We start from the raw sequence: 18,690 nt of genomic DNA, 5'->3' as shown, positions 1-18,690 counted from the left end.
GGACTGCCTTGTTCTCAGTCTCTACAACTGATAGAGTCTTGAGGAAGTGAACAACGTGTCTGTGACTTGTTACCTGACAGGTTCCAATGTATTTTGCACTCCATCTCCCTGAACTTCCTTGTTAGTCTTTGTGGCAAGAATCCTCGTGGTTTCTTCATGAGACTGGGGGTCTGACCGAAGTTCTAGGCTGTTTGTTTTCAGTGTGGAAAAATTCAAGGTCTTTCCTGTTGATGACCAGATCAATTTTTGGACTTGCAAGAGAGCATAGGTCCTCCAGTAACTCTGTGCATCTTTAATATTTTTGGATCTAAACAATGTGGCCACCTAGTGTTCAGTCACCTTGCATCTTTGGTACTATTACTGGTCTTTTGGTCAGTAACAGGTAATTCTTAATTGCTGTTGGATTTATACATGTTGACTTAAATAAAGAGTGAAAGGTTGCCTGGCAGTAAGCAGTGTTCTTTGAAACATGCAGCTGTGTGCTTTGTTCCCTCAGTTGCTTTTTGTCTTATCTATCCCAAGAATCTTTTAAGTAGTCTTGAAGAGAATTGCCATGCATGTCATGTACAAAATAAAAATAGATAAGCCATTTACCCATTTGTATCTGACTGGGATGGAGTTAATATTCTTTGCAATAGCTTTAATGGTGCTGGACTTTGTGGATTAAACATCGTTGCTAATACTCTAATGCATTGGCTTTTGCTGAACAGTGTTCACACAGGTATGGGCTTTTTCTTCTCCTAGCTCGGAGGCTGCAGTGAGGCGAGAGGTTGGGAAGGGGATGTGTTCAGCAACGAAAGCTCAGGAAAGGAGAAGGAAGGGAGAACTATTGTGATTGTAATATCTCCTAAAAGAAAAAACATGCATGCTGAGACTCTACTGTCCAGGAGTGGGCAGGACATTTGCCTGCCTGTGGGAAGTAGTGCATAAATTCCTCTCCTTTCATAGAATCATAGAATGGCTTGTGTTGATACTTGTGCACACATCTTCTCTCCTTAATAAACTATCACTGTCTCAATTCCAAGTCTTCTCAGCTTCCACTTTCTCCCCTTTCCGTCCCTGTGTAGAATGAGGGTGGGTGGAATTTTGGGTGAATTGGCCCAATGTTTTTCTTCATTGAGATGATCATGGTGTGGAGGATGGGCTGGCCTGACCTTGGTGGCTCCTCCAGCTTAGATGGACCATCCACCTCATCATTCCTGTTCTTCCAGTTCCAGAGTCTCACATCTGCTGCATAAGGGCATGTGGGAAGCCAAAATAAATGAGAAGGAGCCCTGAGTAGATTTGTATCCATTCACCTCTGTCTCCATCAAGTTACTACCCTCTGGCTGAGGAAAGGTTGTAGGATCCCCTTTGTCAGGCTGTTGCTAGCAAAGGTTTCCCATGGCTTTCCTGTTTGAACAGGAAAGGAGTATTGCTGACTTCTAACACTTGGAGCCTGGTGTCAAAAATCATGGTTGCCTCTTGTTTGTGATTAATTTTATTTCTTTAACCTTATTCTGGAGAGGGAACTGGGGGACCGACAGGAGGAAACTCATTGAAATTCATCTAACTTACCTCTCTCTATAGTGAGGATCAGTAATTAATGCCTGATTTTGGCATTAAAAAGTGGTGTGTTTAGAGATCCGTTGATACAGAAGAATTATTGGTGCAGGGGAACAGAGATTAGATTCTGCTGTTGTGTAGGTCAACTGAAAATGTAACTAAGTGATTTCATTCAAATTTGATATTTGAATTTGATATTTGAAATCTTTATTACTGAAATTGAATATTCATCTAATATTCAGGAGAAAGAAAAGCTCATGAATGGAGCATTTAGGGAATAACCATAATGGACTGTAGGTCTTCATTTTCCTATTCTATCAAATCAGTGTTACTTAATGTTTTACAAATTTTGTTTATTGACTTTTATTACTTCAGAATTTTCTTTCTGGACACAGTGAAATTTTTGACAAGTTTCAGGTCATGTATATTTCTCCTAAATTGCTCTAGATCAGCAGCAGTGCCCTTTCTTCTGAACTTGCTAGTCATAACTGTCTGACCAGCTTCAGCTGCTGTTAGTGGAAGACCATGGGATGTAGGCAGAAGAACTGTGGCTGCCTGTGGCTGTTGATCAGGGTGTAAGAAATTGGAAATGTGTGTTCAGTGTCAATTCCTATTGGAGAGCCATTAGGGAACACTGTCAAGATTAGAGTACTGGGCTGCACCTAAGAAAAAATGTCTGAAGTCCTGTGACACAGAGCATCACGGGGGGAAGGATTATGGTTTATCAAGAGCTTGTGTTACTGACTTTTTCCTCACAAGAAGAAATAGAGATTGAAGTAGAATATACAAGAGAGACTATAACAGCAATGGGTTCATTTAATAACAAATAAGAATTGGGGAATTAAGAATTGATTATGTAACATATGCTTATGAACTCAAACTAGAGAGGAAAAAAAGATGTTACTAACTGCACTCCAAGAGGAGGCTGTATGTGACTTGGTAAATAGTCAATCTGAATTCAAATTGGATAAATTAGTCAAATGCAGATAAAATGCGCTAATATTAAATACTGAGGTTTGTTCAAAAGTGTTATAGTTTCATGTCATGTAGTAAGACAACAGTGTCAGAGATTTCCTCATCCTTAACTTATCTTCCTCTGGTATTGAAGGATTTTAAATATCCGTTTGCTGTTCTTAGGGAGCTGAATTAAAGGACGTACTGGAGCACTTTTCAGCTCATTTATGGTACTGAATCTGGTAGGAGAAATAGCTGGTCTTAAGAATGGTGTGTTACAGAACTTTGATAACTACATTGGGCTTTTATTTTGTGTTCAAATTGTGATGTTGAACTAATAAAAATTTAAAAGATGAAGAGAAGAATGGTATTGGAAAAGGTCTTCTTCTGTTGGAATATAGAAGATTGAAATTGTGAGAGGTGATTATCAAGTAGTTAATACCAACTCAGCTCTGCTGCTCTGCTTTCAAAGAAGTGCTGCAGCTGGCTTTTTCTTTTTCTTTTTTTCTTTTTTTTTTTTTTTTTTTTTTGCAATAAAGAACGAGTATAAGTTTGTACTAATTGCATGTATGTAAGTATGTACCAATTGCAGAAGTATTAGCACAGCTTTGCAAAGTATGTTTTAAGCTTCATGTGCTGTGTATTGCATTAAATAAGTGTGGTGCAAACCAGCACTACTGGAAATGTACCAAAGAAAGTCTTGCTTTATTTTTGCTAATGTTAGTTTTTAAAGAAGAAGAAAAGCATCTGTTTTAACTTAGCATCTTTAAATATAGGTCCAGTTACTGTGTGTGAAAGATGTTGGGTACTTTGATACGCTTCAGAAACCTGTGCTCTGAAAACATTTTGTTTGTAGTAAAACTGTTGAGGAGAACAGTTCCAGATAAGGCGAATGTCCTAGATAACTTATAGAGAAGTAGGTGGGGGTTTGTGGCTTCTGTGCTGTGATTGATTTTTGTATATGTTTGTATAGGCACAACATCGGACTTGGTAGCAGCAACACTTGTAATGGAGGGTTGAAAAGGTGTATGTCTGTGTTTTTCACCAGATTTTGTTCAGGAAGCTTTTTCCCTCTACTTTTGTTTTCGCTGCCTTTGTTGTTTTGTCTTTTCCCAGCGTTAATTGATGTGTTTTGTTTTTTTTTTTCTCAAGATACACATTTGCATGAAATTTTTTTTTATAGCCATTTCCTCCTTGTTGGGAGGAATGGTGTGGGAGGTGCATAATGGTATAAAAACAGTACAGAACAGTACTTCGTGCTTTTTGGCAGGTTTGTGGTGCTGGTTGGTTGGTTGACTTCTTTTAATGCATGTGTTCTTTTTCCAGAGCAATGACAATGAAGAACGCCTGCAGGTTGTAAAACTTCTAGCAAAAATGTTTGGGGCGAAGGATTCAGAATTGGCATCTCAGAACAAACCCCTCTGGCAGTGCTACCTGGGGAGGTATGCTATGTTAGGTCCATTCACAGGAGGCAGAAAACATTCAGTGAATTGTAATTCAGTATTTTTAAACAGCTTCCTCTCCTTCTCTCCCCACCTTTTTTTTCTCCTCTCAAATGCTACAGTTAACTGTGCCCCCCTCTGCTGTGTCTGACATCTGGCAGATAATGGTTAGGAGATTATTTTATATACATCTTCTGCATTTTTGATTTGGCAGAGTGGACAATTAAAAGTCATCACTTTTTAATTCTTTTTTTTTTTTTTTTTTTTTTTTTGGCCACTATCTCTACTGCTATTTCCAATAAAAAGAAACAATTGTCTTTATTTGTATTTCTTTACAAGTGACACTGCTCAATGATAGATTAATTTTAAAACAATATCAAGTAATGTTTGCAGTTGGATGTTGGATGTTACCAGATCTATTTTTGATGAAGTTTTCATGTACAGTATTTGTTTTCTGGCTTTAATTCTTTGTATGATTTGACTGCTTTAAAAGAAGTATGTAGTATTTACAGTGCAGAAAGCAGTCTTCTGTTTTTGAAATATTCTGCCAGTTTGATACAGGAAATAAAGCTGGAACTTGTAGTCAGAAAGAAGTCAAGAATGTCTGCTGTGATGAAAATATTTTTGAGTAAATAAAGATAAATTATGTTAATTCTGTTAATTATTATAAATGCTGTAGTAATTTAGCATTCAGTGGTATCAAACACAGAACATCCCCAGAGAAATGCTGCTTCTAAGAGTATAGGAAACTTAATGGAGGGAAAGCTTTGTGCTTGAAAGTATGTAACAATTAAAACATCGCATGTCACTTAGAAGTAACAGATCAAATTGGATTCCAAATAAAATAATGCATTGTGTTGCAATATGAAACAAGGTAGTCATAGTATTTTTTCATGATTACTGTTTCCAGCTAGTTATGAATCACAGACGTGTATTTACTTTTCAAGGATTTTAAATAAGTTAAAATAGCTGTTAGTAGAGAAGCCATTCTTAAATATTTTCATTCAGAAAACATAACTGACTTTTACTGAAGTAGACATTTCTTGAAACATCTTATTTGATAAATAAGCATTTGTACAAAACAGTGTTCTAAAATTTGATTATAAATTGTTCAAAACCAGACATTTTGATGCCCTAAAAATGCATTTTATTTTTCGGAAGAAGGGAGCCCTTATTATGTTGATAGTTTTGTTCGTATCGTTACTTACACCAAAGTTAAGCATGAGAAAATGCCAGTTTTCAAGCATCAAATTTAGTTCAGTCTTTCAGAAGCCAATTTTACTGAAGATGAAGTATGGATCGTTCTTAGCACTTGGTAGTAGGTTAGGTGTCCATTGGTTCATAAAGAGAGGAACATCAGCATTTTACAACATTTTTTCAGGTGCTGATTCACGGTTCATGCTTAAGTAGCTGGAAGGTTAGAGAAATGGTATTTAAAATATAAGACATCTTTCAGTAAATAACTGTTGTCTGCCTGTGAGTTTTTTCATGTGTACCAGGGAGGATATTTCCCTTCCTCTTTAGAACAGGAATCAATACATGGGCACAAGACTTTTCTTAAGGACAATCAAATGAATTCTAGGAAATTAGAGCTGTTCTGTGCATGTAAATGTGCATAGGAAGTGTGAAAATCTTTTCGGGGAGTATTGGAGATTGTGTAGAAATAAGTGAGTAATGAGTGACTATTTTTTTTTATGGTTTTGTTGTTGTTGTTGTCACTGTTCTTGTTGTAATGTTCTGTCTTGTTTCAAAATAGGTTTAATGATATCCATGTACCTATTCGTCTTGAATGTGTGAAATTTGCAAGTCACTGCCTTATGAACCATCCCGACCTAGCAAAAGACTTAACAGGTACCAGACTTATTATAACATGAAAATATCATTGTAAGTCTTGTGGAGAAGTCTGGAAGGCTAGTTGTAACACTAAGTAGCGTTCTCTGATGTTGTGGAGGGTATAATTGAGATTGGATTTCTTACTGGCAGAATCTCTTACCTTCCAGTGCTGCCTCTCAGATAAAGAGACAGCGTACAAAGAATGCCTTAATCCAAAGGAGAGTACCTTCCTTGTCTTGGAGTAGGTGCATTCCCAACTGCTGTTGAAATTAAGCACCGTGGGATCAGGCAAAAGCAGCCTGGCCAGCTAACTAGTCATGGCATTTATTAAGGTGCAGAGTATAGACAAGTTCCACAAAGCAAGAATGTGTAAATATTATGTAGCCACTATCTAAGGTATCAAAACAGTCCTTGGAACTGTGACCACAGCCATTGCTTTCTCCTCCGTATCAAATAGAGCCGGTAATTCAAGATCTCTGTAGGAGGAAGGCAAGTGGCATGGATAAAAGCATTTGGTATTTGTCTCTCCCCTGTGTCTTAATGAATAAAAGTGCAATTAATTGAATTGATTGCTTTTTTCAAAGTTTACATTAAGACTGCGTCTTCCCCTGATCACTCAGCTCCCACTTTGGATGTAGTATGTTTGACCGTCTTCCCTAAGGAGGAGATTTAAGGGGCTGTTAATTGCATGGGATTTCCCTCCTGCCTGCTGAGCATTTGCCAGTTTAGACAAATACGTGCAAGCTGAAGTCACATAATAGTTATTGTATTGTTAACCTAGGACTTTTCTTTAATGGGAATGGTAAAGATTCTCAGAAGTGTATTTTCAAGGTGTTTTTCTTCTTTAGAATTGCTGAAAGACATTGTGCCCCCTCTAATGGTATCCTCTGAGAAATGTAATGTAGCTTGCCCCTTTCTCTTCCCACAGTGCTTATCACAGACAAACTGTTCAAGAATTTCTCTCACTGGTGTTGTAGACAATAATTGTGCAATGGCAATCTTCTTCAATTGTTTTAGTTCATTTTCATGTGGAACATTCTTTTCAAAAAGCTGTTTATTTTTAAAATTCCATAACTTCAGTTGCTTATGCACTTTTCTTTTTTTGACATTTGTGCTGATTACCAAGTAAGGGTGGGTATTTCAGATGAGGCTTGGGAATGATCGTTCACTGAATGCTAATGAGTGCAGTAACTTCTGATTATTTAGAGCAAACTTTGAATTTTCGGTGTTTCCTAATGCTCTTAATGTTTCACTGATGTGTGCTGTGTACAGTGATCTTAAGGCCTTTTGTGTGCATTTTCCTACCAGTGTGTGCTTCTAAGTTAAGCTAGAATGCATTTAAAGATAAATGAAGTTTGCCATCTGTTTTGTGCTTTTCTAAAATGATAAAAGTTCCTAAAACATTTGATACTTACCAGCACAAATCTTCAGATGTTTATAGGAAAAGATTAGTGGTACTACAAATAAGAAGCAATGTGCCAAAGTAATCTAGAAAAATTGCTTTAAGTTGAGTAAATAAGGATTTGTCTGAGTCAACATCTAGCTTACTTGAGTATGCTTTTTTATCTGCCTCAGCTTACTGTGCTTACATGATTCACACTGTGGAGTGTTTCTAGAGCATTTGAACTGGATTCAATTTGGAAAGTAAGCAAATTGTATTCAGGAGTGCAAGTAATGTGCTCTGTAAGTCAGAGGGCATATAGGAGTCTGCAGGAAGAGAGTAGCCTCTAGCCACAAGTAAGGCTTTAAAATGCATATAGTGTGGGTATCAAGTTCCTAGCACTGTGTACTCAGCTTCCAATTCTCTTGGACTATAATAGTTGCTAATGTAGGTATAATAAATGTTTAATATATTAAGCAAATTAGAAGTTTATTACAGACATTCCAGTGAAGGAAAATTAGTGGTTTCTTACTGTCAGTGCTCCAAACTGTAGAAATCCATGGTTTTCCACGTCTGTCGGTTGGGGTAGCCTCTAGAGAAATAAAAGTAGCTGAAGCTGTGTTCTTAAAATGAAGTACTTATTTTATTTTTATTTCCCTAGAATATCTTAAAGTAAGGTCCCATGATCCTGAAGAGGCGATAAGGCACGATGTTATCGTATCCATAGTTACTGCTGCTAAAAAAGATCTTCTGCTTGTCAATGATCACCTGCTTAATTTTGTCAGAGAACGAACGCTGGACAAGCGGGTAAGACATAATTAGTACCAACAGTGTCTTCTCTTCTCTTGCATCTTATTGTAATTGGATTTGTTTCTTAAAAGTAATGCTTCTAAAAATGTTGAACTGCTTTTAAAATGTCTAATGAAAACTCATGTAAAGCAAAAATTTTTTGAAGCAGTGTATTTAATGAGGCACCTTTTGCCCCTGACTGAACTGCAGCATTTTTCGTTGTGCTGTATTATTATGATAACTGTGTTTCAACATACAGTATATTTTGATTACTCTTTGTTCCAGTTGTTTAGTTTTCATAATTTTAAAATAAAATTGGACCCTTCTATAACATTGACATATTTCATAAGAGATTTTGAGAACCAGTTTCAAAAATTTATGGCAGATTATTGATGCAAGTTGTTTTGCCATTGGAGATAGCTGGATTGCTTAATTTTAATTAGATCATTGGAAGACTGCGAGTGTAGTAGCTTTCAAATGTGAGCAGCCTTAAAGTTTAGTTTAGTTTTGTCTGGTTATTTGGCAAAGCTAGGAGATTTGCTGTTTATGTTATAGTGGGGTGAGGCTGTTAAATGCAAACTTAAAATTGTCGCTTCTTGTTTGGTGACATGTTTTTTCCTGCTACAGATGTAATACAATCTCAAGTATCAATACAGGTTGTGAGAAAGGGTGTTGGATTGAATTGCTTATTATTCTAAATTCAAGAGGTGTGCTCGTATAGTATTTACCTATGTTGATACGTTTAGCATAATAGATGTAGTGTAGTGTTTGTCCTAAAGAGAAAACATTGTGCTTATTACTCAAACTTTAAAGAAAAAAATGAACTATTTTATTTGGAGGAAGAATAGGAAATACCTATCAGGAAGTTCCAGAGTTTTTCAGGTTTGAATTTTAAACTGCTAAATTTAAAATTCAAATTAAATTAAAATTTAAAATTTAAATTGTGGCACTATTTCTTTTTTTCAAGTGGAGAGTGAGGAAAGAAGCTATGATGGGACTTGCACAGATATACAAGAAATATTCGTTACAGTCAGAAGCAGGAAAAGAAGCTGCAAAACAGATATCATGGATCAAAGATAAACTTCTGCATATATATTATCAAAACAGTATTGATGACCGGTAAGCCAGTCTTTTGGAAGCTGGATATTTTTTGGATAGGTGTGATAACTTCTCAATCTGTTTTTCCTCTGAGCTTAAGTGTTGGCACGGTACTCATTCCGTATGTTTTGAAGAAGTGCATAATCCTCTTGGCTACAGTCAAATTTTCATGAAATTGTAGAACGGAAAGGACCTTAAAGAACATTTAGTTCCAGCCCCCTGCCATGGGCAGAGTAGCCAACCACTAGATCAGGCTGCCCATGGCTCCATCCAACTTGGCCTTGTCCAAGGATGGGGCATCCACAACTTCTTTGAGCAACCTCTTCCAGTGCCTCATCACTTTTGGAGTAAAGAATTTCTTCCTAACATCTGACCTAAATTTCCCCTCTTTCAGTTTAAAGCCTTTGACCCTTTCCCTGTCAGTATTTGACAGCATAAAAACCTGATCCCCCTGTTACTTAGAAATTCCCTTCAAGTACTGGAGGGACCCAATGAAGTCTTCCCAGAGCCTTCTCTTCTGAAAACTAAACAAGACCAGCTCCGCCAGCTTTTCTTTATAGGAGAGGTGCTCCAGCCCTTTTACCATCTTCATGACCCTCTTCTGGACCCACAGTGGGAGCAAGTCTGCCTTGACTGATCAATATCATCTTGATGGCTTTGGAGATGGATCTTTGTTCTTCATAGGATAATCAAATACAGATAACATTGCAAACCTACACAAGGCTTTGTAAAAAATTGTACTCTCCAGAAATGTCACCTGCAAAATTAGCAATTATTTCCTTAATACCATGAAGATAGGAGGAATTGTCTTGAACGTCAGATCCTCATTCACAGTTTAAGAAAATTAAGAAAATGTCAAGATCTTTTAAAACTAGCTGAGCTTAGATTTTGACCACCTGATCTTGTTGGAAGACTAGTAAAGTAAGCTTGCACATAAGGATGAGGATTTTGTTCTCACTTTCAGACTAAATGTTTGCAATATGATAGCAACATGGGTGTGATTTTCTTTCTTCTCACAGTCTTTTTTGGTAACTGACAGACCTAAAGTTTGTTTCATTCTGTCTCTAAATAAGGATGTTCCATGTTGTAATAGGAACTTTCATTAATTTCCGTGTGAATGTACTTGGAATTCCATTATGGAAGCAACAGAAATGAGATAAACGTTTCCCCTTGGGAAAGGGCTGGGGAGAAGTAGGGGAAAAGCCAAGACTACTATCTGAGTTCTCCTTCTGGGCTTTGTGATAATGCCTAATAATCAACATGATTTTTATTTCTATTTTAAGCCCCTTACATTGCATCAACTCAAGAGCAGACCATGAAACTAATCCTTTAGGCTGATAATTGAGACATCCTTTGATTTTTATCTAGATGTATGTAACTGATTTTGATAATGTCAGCTAATAAATGTTCTGCTAACGTCAATATTATGACTTCCTTAGGTATCTTGTTGTTTAGAGATGAGTTTTACTGAAAGTTAAGTGGCCTCACCTTGAGGCTTTTGAATCTTAATATGCCAGAACTTATTTCTAGAGAATTTCTGAATGAACTTAATAACAATTTGAGGTCAATTTCTTGCTTTCAGATTACTTGTTGAACGCATCTTTGCTCAGTACATGGTCCCTCACAACTTGGAAACAAATGAACGAATGAAATGTTTGTATTACCTTTACGCAACACTGGATTCAAATGCTGTGAAGTATGTGCTTTTTTTTTACTTAATGCAACATAATTTTTAATACAGTTGTTATTGTAAATTAGTCCTAAATTGTTATGATTAGCCTAAGCCAGCGTACAAAAGCAGTTCACAAACTATCAGTATTGCATTTACAGTATGCTCCCTCAATTGAGAGTCTGAAAAAATGGTAGGGTGGTTTTTAAGGTGTGGTACATTTTAACCATAGACAACTTAAAAAATAAAAAAAAGAAAATTAAAAAAAAAAAAATAGTGCCAAAGAGCTGCCAAGAAGCTTGTGTGCATGTCAGTCCTTTTATGTCTGGAAAGAGATAGCATAGATTAGTGGCATTTACTAGCAGTAGATCTTATCTGACAACTTTGGAATTAGTACAGTCCTCATTTTAGCAGCCAAGATGACTTAAGAGTGGGAAGAAATTGCTTGCTTGCCTCTTCTCCTTACATATGCATTTTACTTACAATTACGTTTATAGAAGACAATTATTTGCCCTCTCCAACTTAAAATTGTGAATTAGACTAATGACAGTTTTGCTATTTTAATGTTTGCTGTTTGATTGAATTTCCTTGATTTTTTACTTCATTTTTCATTTCGTAGTTTCCAGCTGCTCAAAAATCAAATGTATTTCTTCACGTATGGTAGATAATGTCATAGAACGGCTAAAAAGCAACTACAGCATTGAAGTACTGGGTGTTTGGATGCCCTGCATTTTCTGTATAATGTAATAAAAAATAATACAATGTTGTAATGCTGAAATTAAAAACATAGTAATAAGAAGTTACTGTTGTAGTAATTTCTGGTATGGGCTAAACTAAATGTGGAATGGCATTTTTTCTGTACTTGATGTTTCAGACAATAAATAGCTTTTGAATTCTACAGTTTTCATATGCTGCAGGATGTATTTGGAAGATGTAGTATATTCAGTTAAATGGGACTGACTTTTCCTTTTGGATTCTACAAGTTTTTAAATCCAAATGGTGATTTACTTTTTGTTTAAAGATGACTTATTTTTCCTGGGAAGCATGCTAATTTTCACTTTTGTAGACTCTCCCTAATGCATCCCTTACAAGTCTAATCGTGCCTGCTTTTCACAGTTTTGGACACCTAGTAGGTGCTTTCTGGGAATTGTTTTGATGATTAAAATCTTAAATATCTGCTTTGGCATGCTTCTTTGAATGTCTTTGGAAGAGTGACTTTGGTCTTGTACAAATAAGTTCTTTACAAGGCAGATACCAGTTATTACCCACTTTTAAAGGCAGTGCAGCTAAATGTTTGAAATCATTCTTTATTCCAGTATAATACCGTCAATTAAATTTTCCATGTTATTCTTTTAGGGAACATTTACAGTTTGCTCACACAGTGATAAAATTTTGGATGACAGGCACCTTCCTGAGTCTGACACTGAGAAAAATGTGAAGGCTCTTGTTAGATGTTATGCTATTTAATGAATGGGAGACTTAGAAAACTTTCTCCTTCTCTTTTCCATCATTTTTCTGTTCTATTCTCTTTTTTTTTTCCTTTTCTTTTTTTTTTTTTTCTTTTTTTTTTTCTTTTTTTCTTTTAATTTTTAGAGCATTGAATGAAATGTGGAAATGTCAGAATCTGCTACGACATCAAGTAAAAGATTTGGTTGACCTAATAAAACAACCAAAAGTAAGTTTCATTTGTCTTTATTCCACTGTGAATATGTTTTAGTTAAAATATAACCTGTTTTAATTACATTAATGCCAATGTTCCTCAAGATCCTTTTTAATGACAGAAAATATTTTGATTGTTAGACTACACTTGCAGTAAGAGATGTGCAATGCCCTTTGTCAGTAGGAGTGAAGAGAGAGAGGTTTGTAAGAAATCCTTTAAAAATTGTGCCAGAGATTTGATGCTGAAATACGTGCTGCCAGTGTTTGAGTTACATCTGCCAGGGTTGTTCTGGCTCCTGAAAGAGGAAAAACAACGTATAATTTTTAACTACCAACTTGAGCAATTAAGAAAACGTATCTGAAATTTCTGATTTCTTTTTTTTATGTAACTCAGTAACAATTAAGAAATATATTTTATCCCAATAGGTTGGGTGTTCCTCTTCTCTCTTGTAAACTTCTTAAATGCTATGTTGGAAATGTTAGACTACACTGGAAATCTTTGTTTAGAAATTTGCTCAGTAAGAAAAATAAACAGTCCTAGAAGGTTTAGAATATTCTCAAGGTAAATTTTAGATTTGTTTTACTTGTATGTGCACATTCTCATTTGAAAAAAAGATGGAATTCTGGGGCTCATTTAGAATGTGAGCATAGCAACTTTAATGGTAAAAGTTTTTTAATTTGAGGCTTTTAAAAATAAAATTTAAAAAAAATTTGAAGTGTTGCTGTGCTCATATTTGTATCTTCCAGTATTTTTATGTTCTCTATGTGTATTTACTAAAACATAATTGCCCTTCTATGGCTGAATTATCAATTTGCTGAAATTACCTGAACAGGATGAGAGGGTAGCTGTGTTTACGCAAGTGTAGTTGTGGATTATTTAGTGTCTACTTGGATGTACTACTATCTTGAACATAGGAGACCTATTAAAATCGTACTGCTTCAGTCCTTTTGTAGTTAAGCTGATGGCAGTGAAATTATGATGTTGAGTGCATTTAAAACGTGCTATAACACTGCACTGAACTCTAAATGCAGTAATTGCTAATAAGTAACACTTCCTCATGTTTAAGTGATGACTGAAATAATTTCAATCTACTTTTTTATATTTTTAGTATAATTTAAATCAACTTAGGTGTAATCCTATACCTGAGTTTGCTTAATATTTTCTGCATTTCAATTGAAAGAGTTAGGGGTGAGAACACAGTGCTGAGGGATGGGATATTGCTGAATTTGGTTTGTTATCAATTAACAATTTTGATTATTGATTCTGATATTCAGAAATAAAAGCAAACAAATAACCACTTAGCAAAACCCCCTTAGGCTTCCCATCAGACACTTCTCTTTCCAGCTTCATGGTCTCCGGTCTCCTTGCTGCCTGCTATGGTAGATGTAGCAGTTCCTTTTGCTGCTCACTTCTTTTCCTACTGCTGTGCCGTGGGTGCACCCACTGGCTGCAGTTCCTTTCGAGTCACTCATACCTTCTCCTTGTTTCTCCTTTCCACCCCTGCTCTGGCAGCTCTTACCCTTCCACCTGTCCTCCTCTCACATTTCTCTGCTCCTGCTCAGATCTCTTCTGCCCTGCTGTCCTTCCTGCCTGGCTTTTCATCCCTAGCAGCTACCACCCTTTCCTTCATATTTTTCCACGTGCGTACTGTGGCCTCCTCTGACCAGTTTTGGCAGATAGGTCGGTTTTGCTGAGTATTGAGCTGGCTGAAACCTGCTGTGTCTGGCACTGGCAGTCACTCACCTTATTCTGCCCGGGTCATTCCAGCAGCCCTTTGCCAATTATGCCCAATGAAGATGCTCAGCTGACTGTAGTAAAACATTTTTTTTTTAATGGAAATTGTCATTCAGGAGTCTAGCAACTCTTTTATTTCACAAAGCAAAACTGAATGAACTAGCAGCCTTTCAGAAGGTAACTTAATGTTACCATACATAAATTTTTCACTTTGGTCTGATTTCTACATTTATTAGTTACAATACCTTAATTGCTGACTTTTTCTCCATATGACAAGTGTATGTACTGGAAGAGCTTGGAGATATCCTGGAGTAGGACACGAAGCAGTGTAAAAAATGGCCAATGGAAAATTCTGAGTAGATAATGAGGAGGAAAAGAAATTAAACTCTGAGGATGATAAAATATGGGAACAATTTGTTCAGAGAGGCTGTGAAGCCTTCATCCTTGTAAATAGTTAAAAACACAGCAAGGTGAGGCCTGGTGCAAAACCTAAACAAAGTTGGCCTTGCTCTGAGTATGCACTTCAACCAGGTGACCTACAGTTGTTTCTTCCAACTCAAATTATTCTGTGATTATGGGTCTTTGAATTTTCCAGTCTACTGTTTTTCCCCCATCCTTGAAAATCATTTTGATGTCTAGTGAAACTCTTCAGGGTTTTTCCTTCCCCATTCCCTGCGGCTTTTTTCTTTTATTGCCCATTGCTTTCCCCAGTGCAAGCTCTATTGTTTAACAAACATGATTGAGGAGACTGAAAAAGTGTTGTGATCTACATACAGCACAAAGGGTGGTGACACAGTGGAACAGGTTGCCCAAGGAGGTTGTGGATGCCCCATCCCTGGAGGCATTCAAGGCCAGGTTGGATGTGGCTCTGGGCAGCCTGGTCTGCTGGTTGGTGACCCTGCACACAGCAGGCACTTTAATGCGTTAGCCCAAGTTATTGTAATAAATAGCAGTGTTACCTCCAAAGCTGACTGGCTTATTTGAACCGTGTTTGAAATCTATATTGAATTGCCCTAAGAAAATAGAAATTGGATATCCCTGGATTTGACTTTCACCTTTGTCTTGATGGTTTCCCCTCTGCTCTGTAATAATTTTGAATCTTCCATAAGAAAATGGTAGTGTCTTGCAACACCGCCGCTCAGTGATGACATGAAGCTGATGAAAAGAGCCACCATCAGTCTTCATTTACCTCATTTTAAGTACTTTGATATGAAGAATTTTTTCTTTGTCTTTGTTCCCTGTTTGTTACCTTTAGGCTTGTCTGTTCTAAAGGAAGCTCTCTAAAAGACATTTCTAACAGTGGTGGTTGCTAAGCACTATTCTTTTTAACCTTAAATACTTTTCCATGAAAAATCTTAGAGAGTGTCTGTGTTCCCATTAAAATGATAGTCCTGAGAACAAATTAAGTAGTTCTAGCCCTTGATGGATACTACTTACGTATATTTATGAATACTTCTGCTGATTTAGTAATCTATGCCACTAAGAATGCTCTTTCAGAAAAAAAAAAAGTCACTGGACAAAAGAGTGGTTTTGCTTTATGGATTGGAACCTGATAAACTCTTGGCTCTATTGCTATAAGCTTGAATTTTCATTCAGGCTCCAATTCTGACCCTTGTTAAGATTTCAGAGTTACTTGAAAATGCTCATTAAATAGCAATGAAATATTTCTGTTTGTTTATTCTTGCTGAGTCCATTTTTAAGTAGAAATATATTGTTTAAAAATTTTACTTTTTTTTTTTTTGTTTGACTTGCAGACAGATGCCAGCAGTAAAGCTATATTCTCAAAAGTGATGGTAATAACAAGTAAGTCAATTGAAGTATTTACTGTAAGCAGAATTACATACTGTAGAAAGTATTCTTGAAGCTTATCACTTGACATTTTGGCTACTTTTCTAACTGCTGTAGATTAATTTTAAATGTAGGTGATGTAGTGTTATTGTGTCCTTCAGCATTTATTCTGTATTAACTGATGTTGATTAACCCACTAAATTACATATTGCCTTACCTGTTTCTGAGATCTGATTACTGTAAGAGTTGTTGGGAGAATGAAAAAGAGTTTGGGTTCTGATAGTTGGGGACTTTGGCACTTTGGAAATGGAATAACTTCTGGAAAACTTAAACTCTTGGGGGAAATGAAGGAGAAGGCAGGAGAACAAAAGAAGCAGTGCTTTTTTCCCCCCCAGCTTGCTGTGCCAATGATGTTACAACCAGTGAGAAGAAGTTAATATACAAATCTCAAATTTTGGTTTAAAAAAAAACTTTAAGAAGAAAAATAGCTAACTGTTCTTTTGGCCAAAAACCAAAAAGGGCTGTCTGAATGATGCTGCCTTGTTGGCCGTGTCCAACATCCTCTTTTCTTTTTATTTGATTTATATATGTAAATATAAAAGCTGATTTAAAAAAACATACACTAACACAAATATTTAGTAGAATTTGTTTTGAACTAGTGATCCTATAGTCGTATGCTATTTTCTATGTCAACTTTGCTTAACATCTACTGTACCAAAATCATGAAGCATCTGAGGTAGTATACAAATAAATTTTGTCAATAAATTGTCTTGTTAAAATATGAAATATAAGATTAATACGTGGCTTAAGAAATGCATTTTGTAATGTTGATTATGACATCATAAGTCATTGTGAAGTTTAGATTTAAGGGGAATAATTTAGCAAAAATGCGCTTTTGAGTTTTTTTGCTTGTTTTATCAACTTATCTGTATACAAAGTGTACTTCTCTGTGGATGATAGGCTTTATATTGTTGCTGTGGTTAGTTTCAGCTGTTACTAGGTGACCAAGTATACTTGCTCAAGGTACACTGTGTTCATGTGGGACGACTGTTAACAAGCGAAAGGGAAAACAAGTGAAGGGTGAAGAAATGATCAGGGGTCTATGGGTATAGAAGCGTTTGAAAATTAGTCTCCTTGTAGGTATATCTGCACATTCAGATGTTTTGTTGCTTTTTCTTCTCTTTTTGGTTAACTCAAATACATGCAGGAATTCTATTGGTGAGACGTTTCAAACTTGTGTAACTTACAGTCCTAATATTTACTAAAATAAATAGTAATTTCTCTTGCATGCTTTAAGGAAACCTTCCTGATCCAGGAAAAGCTCAGGATTTCATGAAGAAATTCACACAAGTTCTAGAAGATGATGAAAAAATAAGAAGCCAATTAGAAATGCTTGTTAGCCCAACATGTTCGTGCAAACAGGCTGAGGGATGTGTGGTAAGAATAGCTCTTAGCATACCTTACTGTTTTGAGAAATAAATTGGTTATAAACATAACTGAAACTTATGTTGCAGAGGGAAATTACAAAGAAGTTGGGCAACCCAAAACAACCAACAAATCCTTTCTTGGAGATGATTAAGTTTCTTCTTGAGAGAATTGCTCCTGTGCACATTGATACTGAATCCATCAGGTAATTCTGTGAGCATGTTGTGGACTGCAGATCACGTAATTTGAAATTAGAATTTCTAATTTTGCCTTTAAGCACAAGCAATAATGGAATCACTATGGGAGGGGAAATTTTGTGGCCTACTGACCAGCTGTATTTTCTTGTTTTTTCCTTGCTAAAGGATTTTGTCTCCCCATTCAGAGTGTAACTACACAATTGTTTGTCATTCATCACAGCTGGCATAAACTGTCAGCAAAAAGTAGATTTATTACTCATGGGGGAAGTTTGGTTTGCAATTGACTGCTTTATTTAAAAGGAAATTTCTATCCATGGCAATTGGAAAACTTGATTAAAAATTTTCATCCAGAATATTAGCTCATAGTACCACAGACAGTAATTTAGCTGAGGAAGTAAAGGTTGTGGTGACGAGGCACCAAGTGTTCAAGTAGAAATGAGCCAATGAATTTATGACAGTGAAAAAAGTAATTGCTGAAATAATTATTTAACAGATACATTTGAGATATGTGGTACTGTTTTTAGAGAAAACTAGTTCTAAATACTGGTAAATTCCTTTCTGCTAATTCCAACTGTAGTCACTGACTTGTAAGTACCTGAGTTTTTCAGTCAGGTACACAGTGTAATGGTGCTGTTGAGATTTCATTTAAAAAATCTTTCAGAAACACAACTTTTCTTTTGATCTTGGATAAAGTACAGCAAGATTTTTGTTTTCAAATTTGAAAGTACATTAAAAAGCATCACAAAAGCAATATGAAATGTATGTAAATGTATGTTTAATAGCCGAATGTGGTAAGCTGTAATGTTTGTTTCACTGTGTGCATGCTGACTGACTCTCAAGAAGGGAAGGGGAGTAAGTATTTTTAGTTTTGCTGCTGAGTTGGTCTTTCTTTGTAGATTTTCTCACAGTTTTTTTTTCTTCATTTTTGAGACTGTCAGATTGTTTTATTTTCCGACAGGTAGTTATTTTGGTCCTGTTGGCTGCATAAAAAAATGAGAATCTTAATAGGAGATCTATTTCTTGGTGTGCTCACAGTGATTATAAATATCCTTTACAGAATTTACTGAAGGAGTATTCTGAATTTTGTTCAGTCCTTTGCAGGAAAGTTGCCTTATAGCACTCACTCACAGGAGCATTTGGATAATTGCCATTTACCTTCTTAGGGTACAGTGTAA

At 36.1% G+C, this 18,690-nt stretch overlaps 1 protein-coding gene across 4 annotated transcripts in view; it reads left to right on the top strand.

Annotated features, from left to right (window-relative positions):
* Positions 1 to 18,690, top strand: part of PDS5B (PDS5 cohesin associated factor B) — a 100,472-nt gene that overhangs the window by 44,190 nt on the left and 37,592 nt on the right. For all 4 annotated transcript variants that reach the window (XM_048942748.1, XM_048942755.1, XM_048942744.1 and 1 more), the window contains exons 9-17: positions 3,826 to 3,941; positions 5,698 to 5,792; positions 7,817 to 7,962; positions 8,912 to 9,063; positions 10,625 to 10,738; positions 12,305 to 12,386; positions 15,860 to 15,908; positions 17,191 to 17,330; positions 17,408 to 17,523. In XM_048942748.1, the coding sequence (XP_048798705.1) occupies positions 3,826 to 3,941; positions 5,698 to 5,792; positions 7,817 to 7,962; positions 8,912 to 9,063; positions 10,625 to 10,738; positions 12,305 to 12,386; positions 15,860 to 15,908; positions 17,191 to 17,330; positions 17,408 to 17,523 (1,010 nt within the window). The remainder of the gene's footprint in view (positions 1 to 3,825; positions 3,942 to 5,697; positions 5,793 to 7,816; positions 7,963 to 8,911; positions 9,064 to 10,624; positions 10,739 to 12,304; positions 12,387 to 15,859; positions 15,909 to 17,190; positions 17,331 to 17,407; positions 17,524 to 18,690) is intronic.

Source organism: Lagopus muta, chromosome 1 (assembly GCF_023343835.1).
Source record: "Lagopus muta isolate bLagMut1 chromosome 1, bLagMut1 primary, whole genome shotgun sequence".
NCBI lineage: Eukaryota > Metazoa > Chordata > Aves > Galliformes > Phasianidae > Lagopus > Lagopus muta.
Note: the sequence above shows the minus strand (reverse complement) of the source record. Positions and strands in the feature narration are given on the sequence as shown.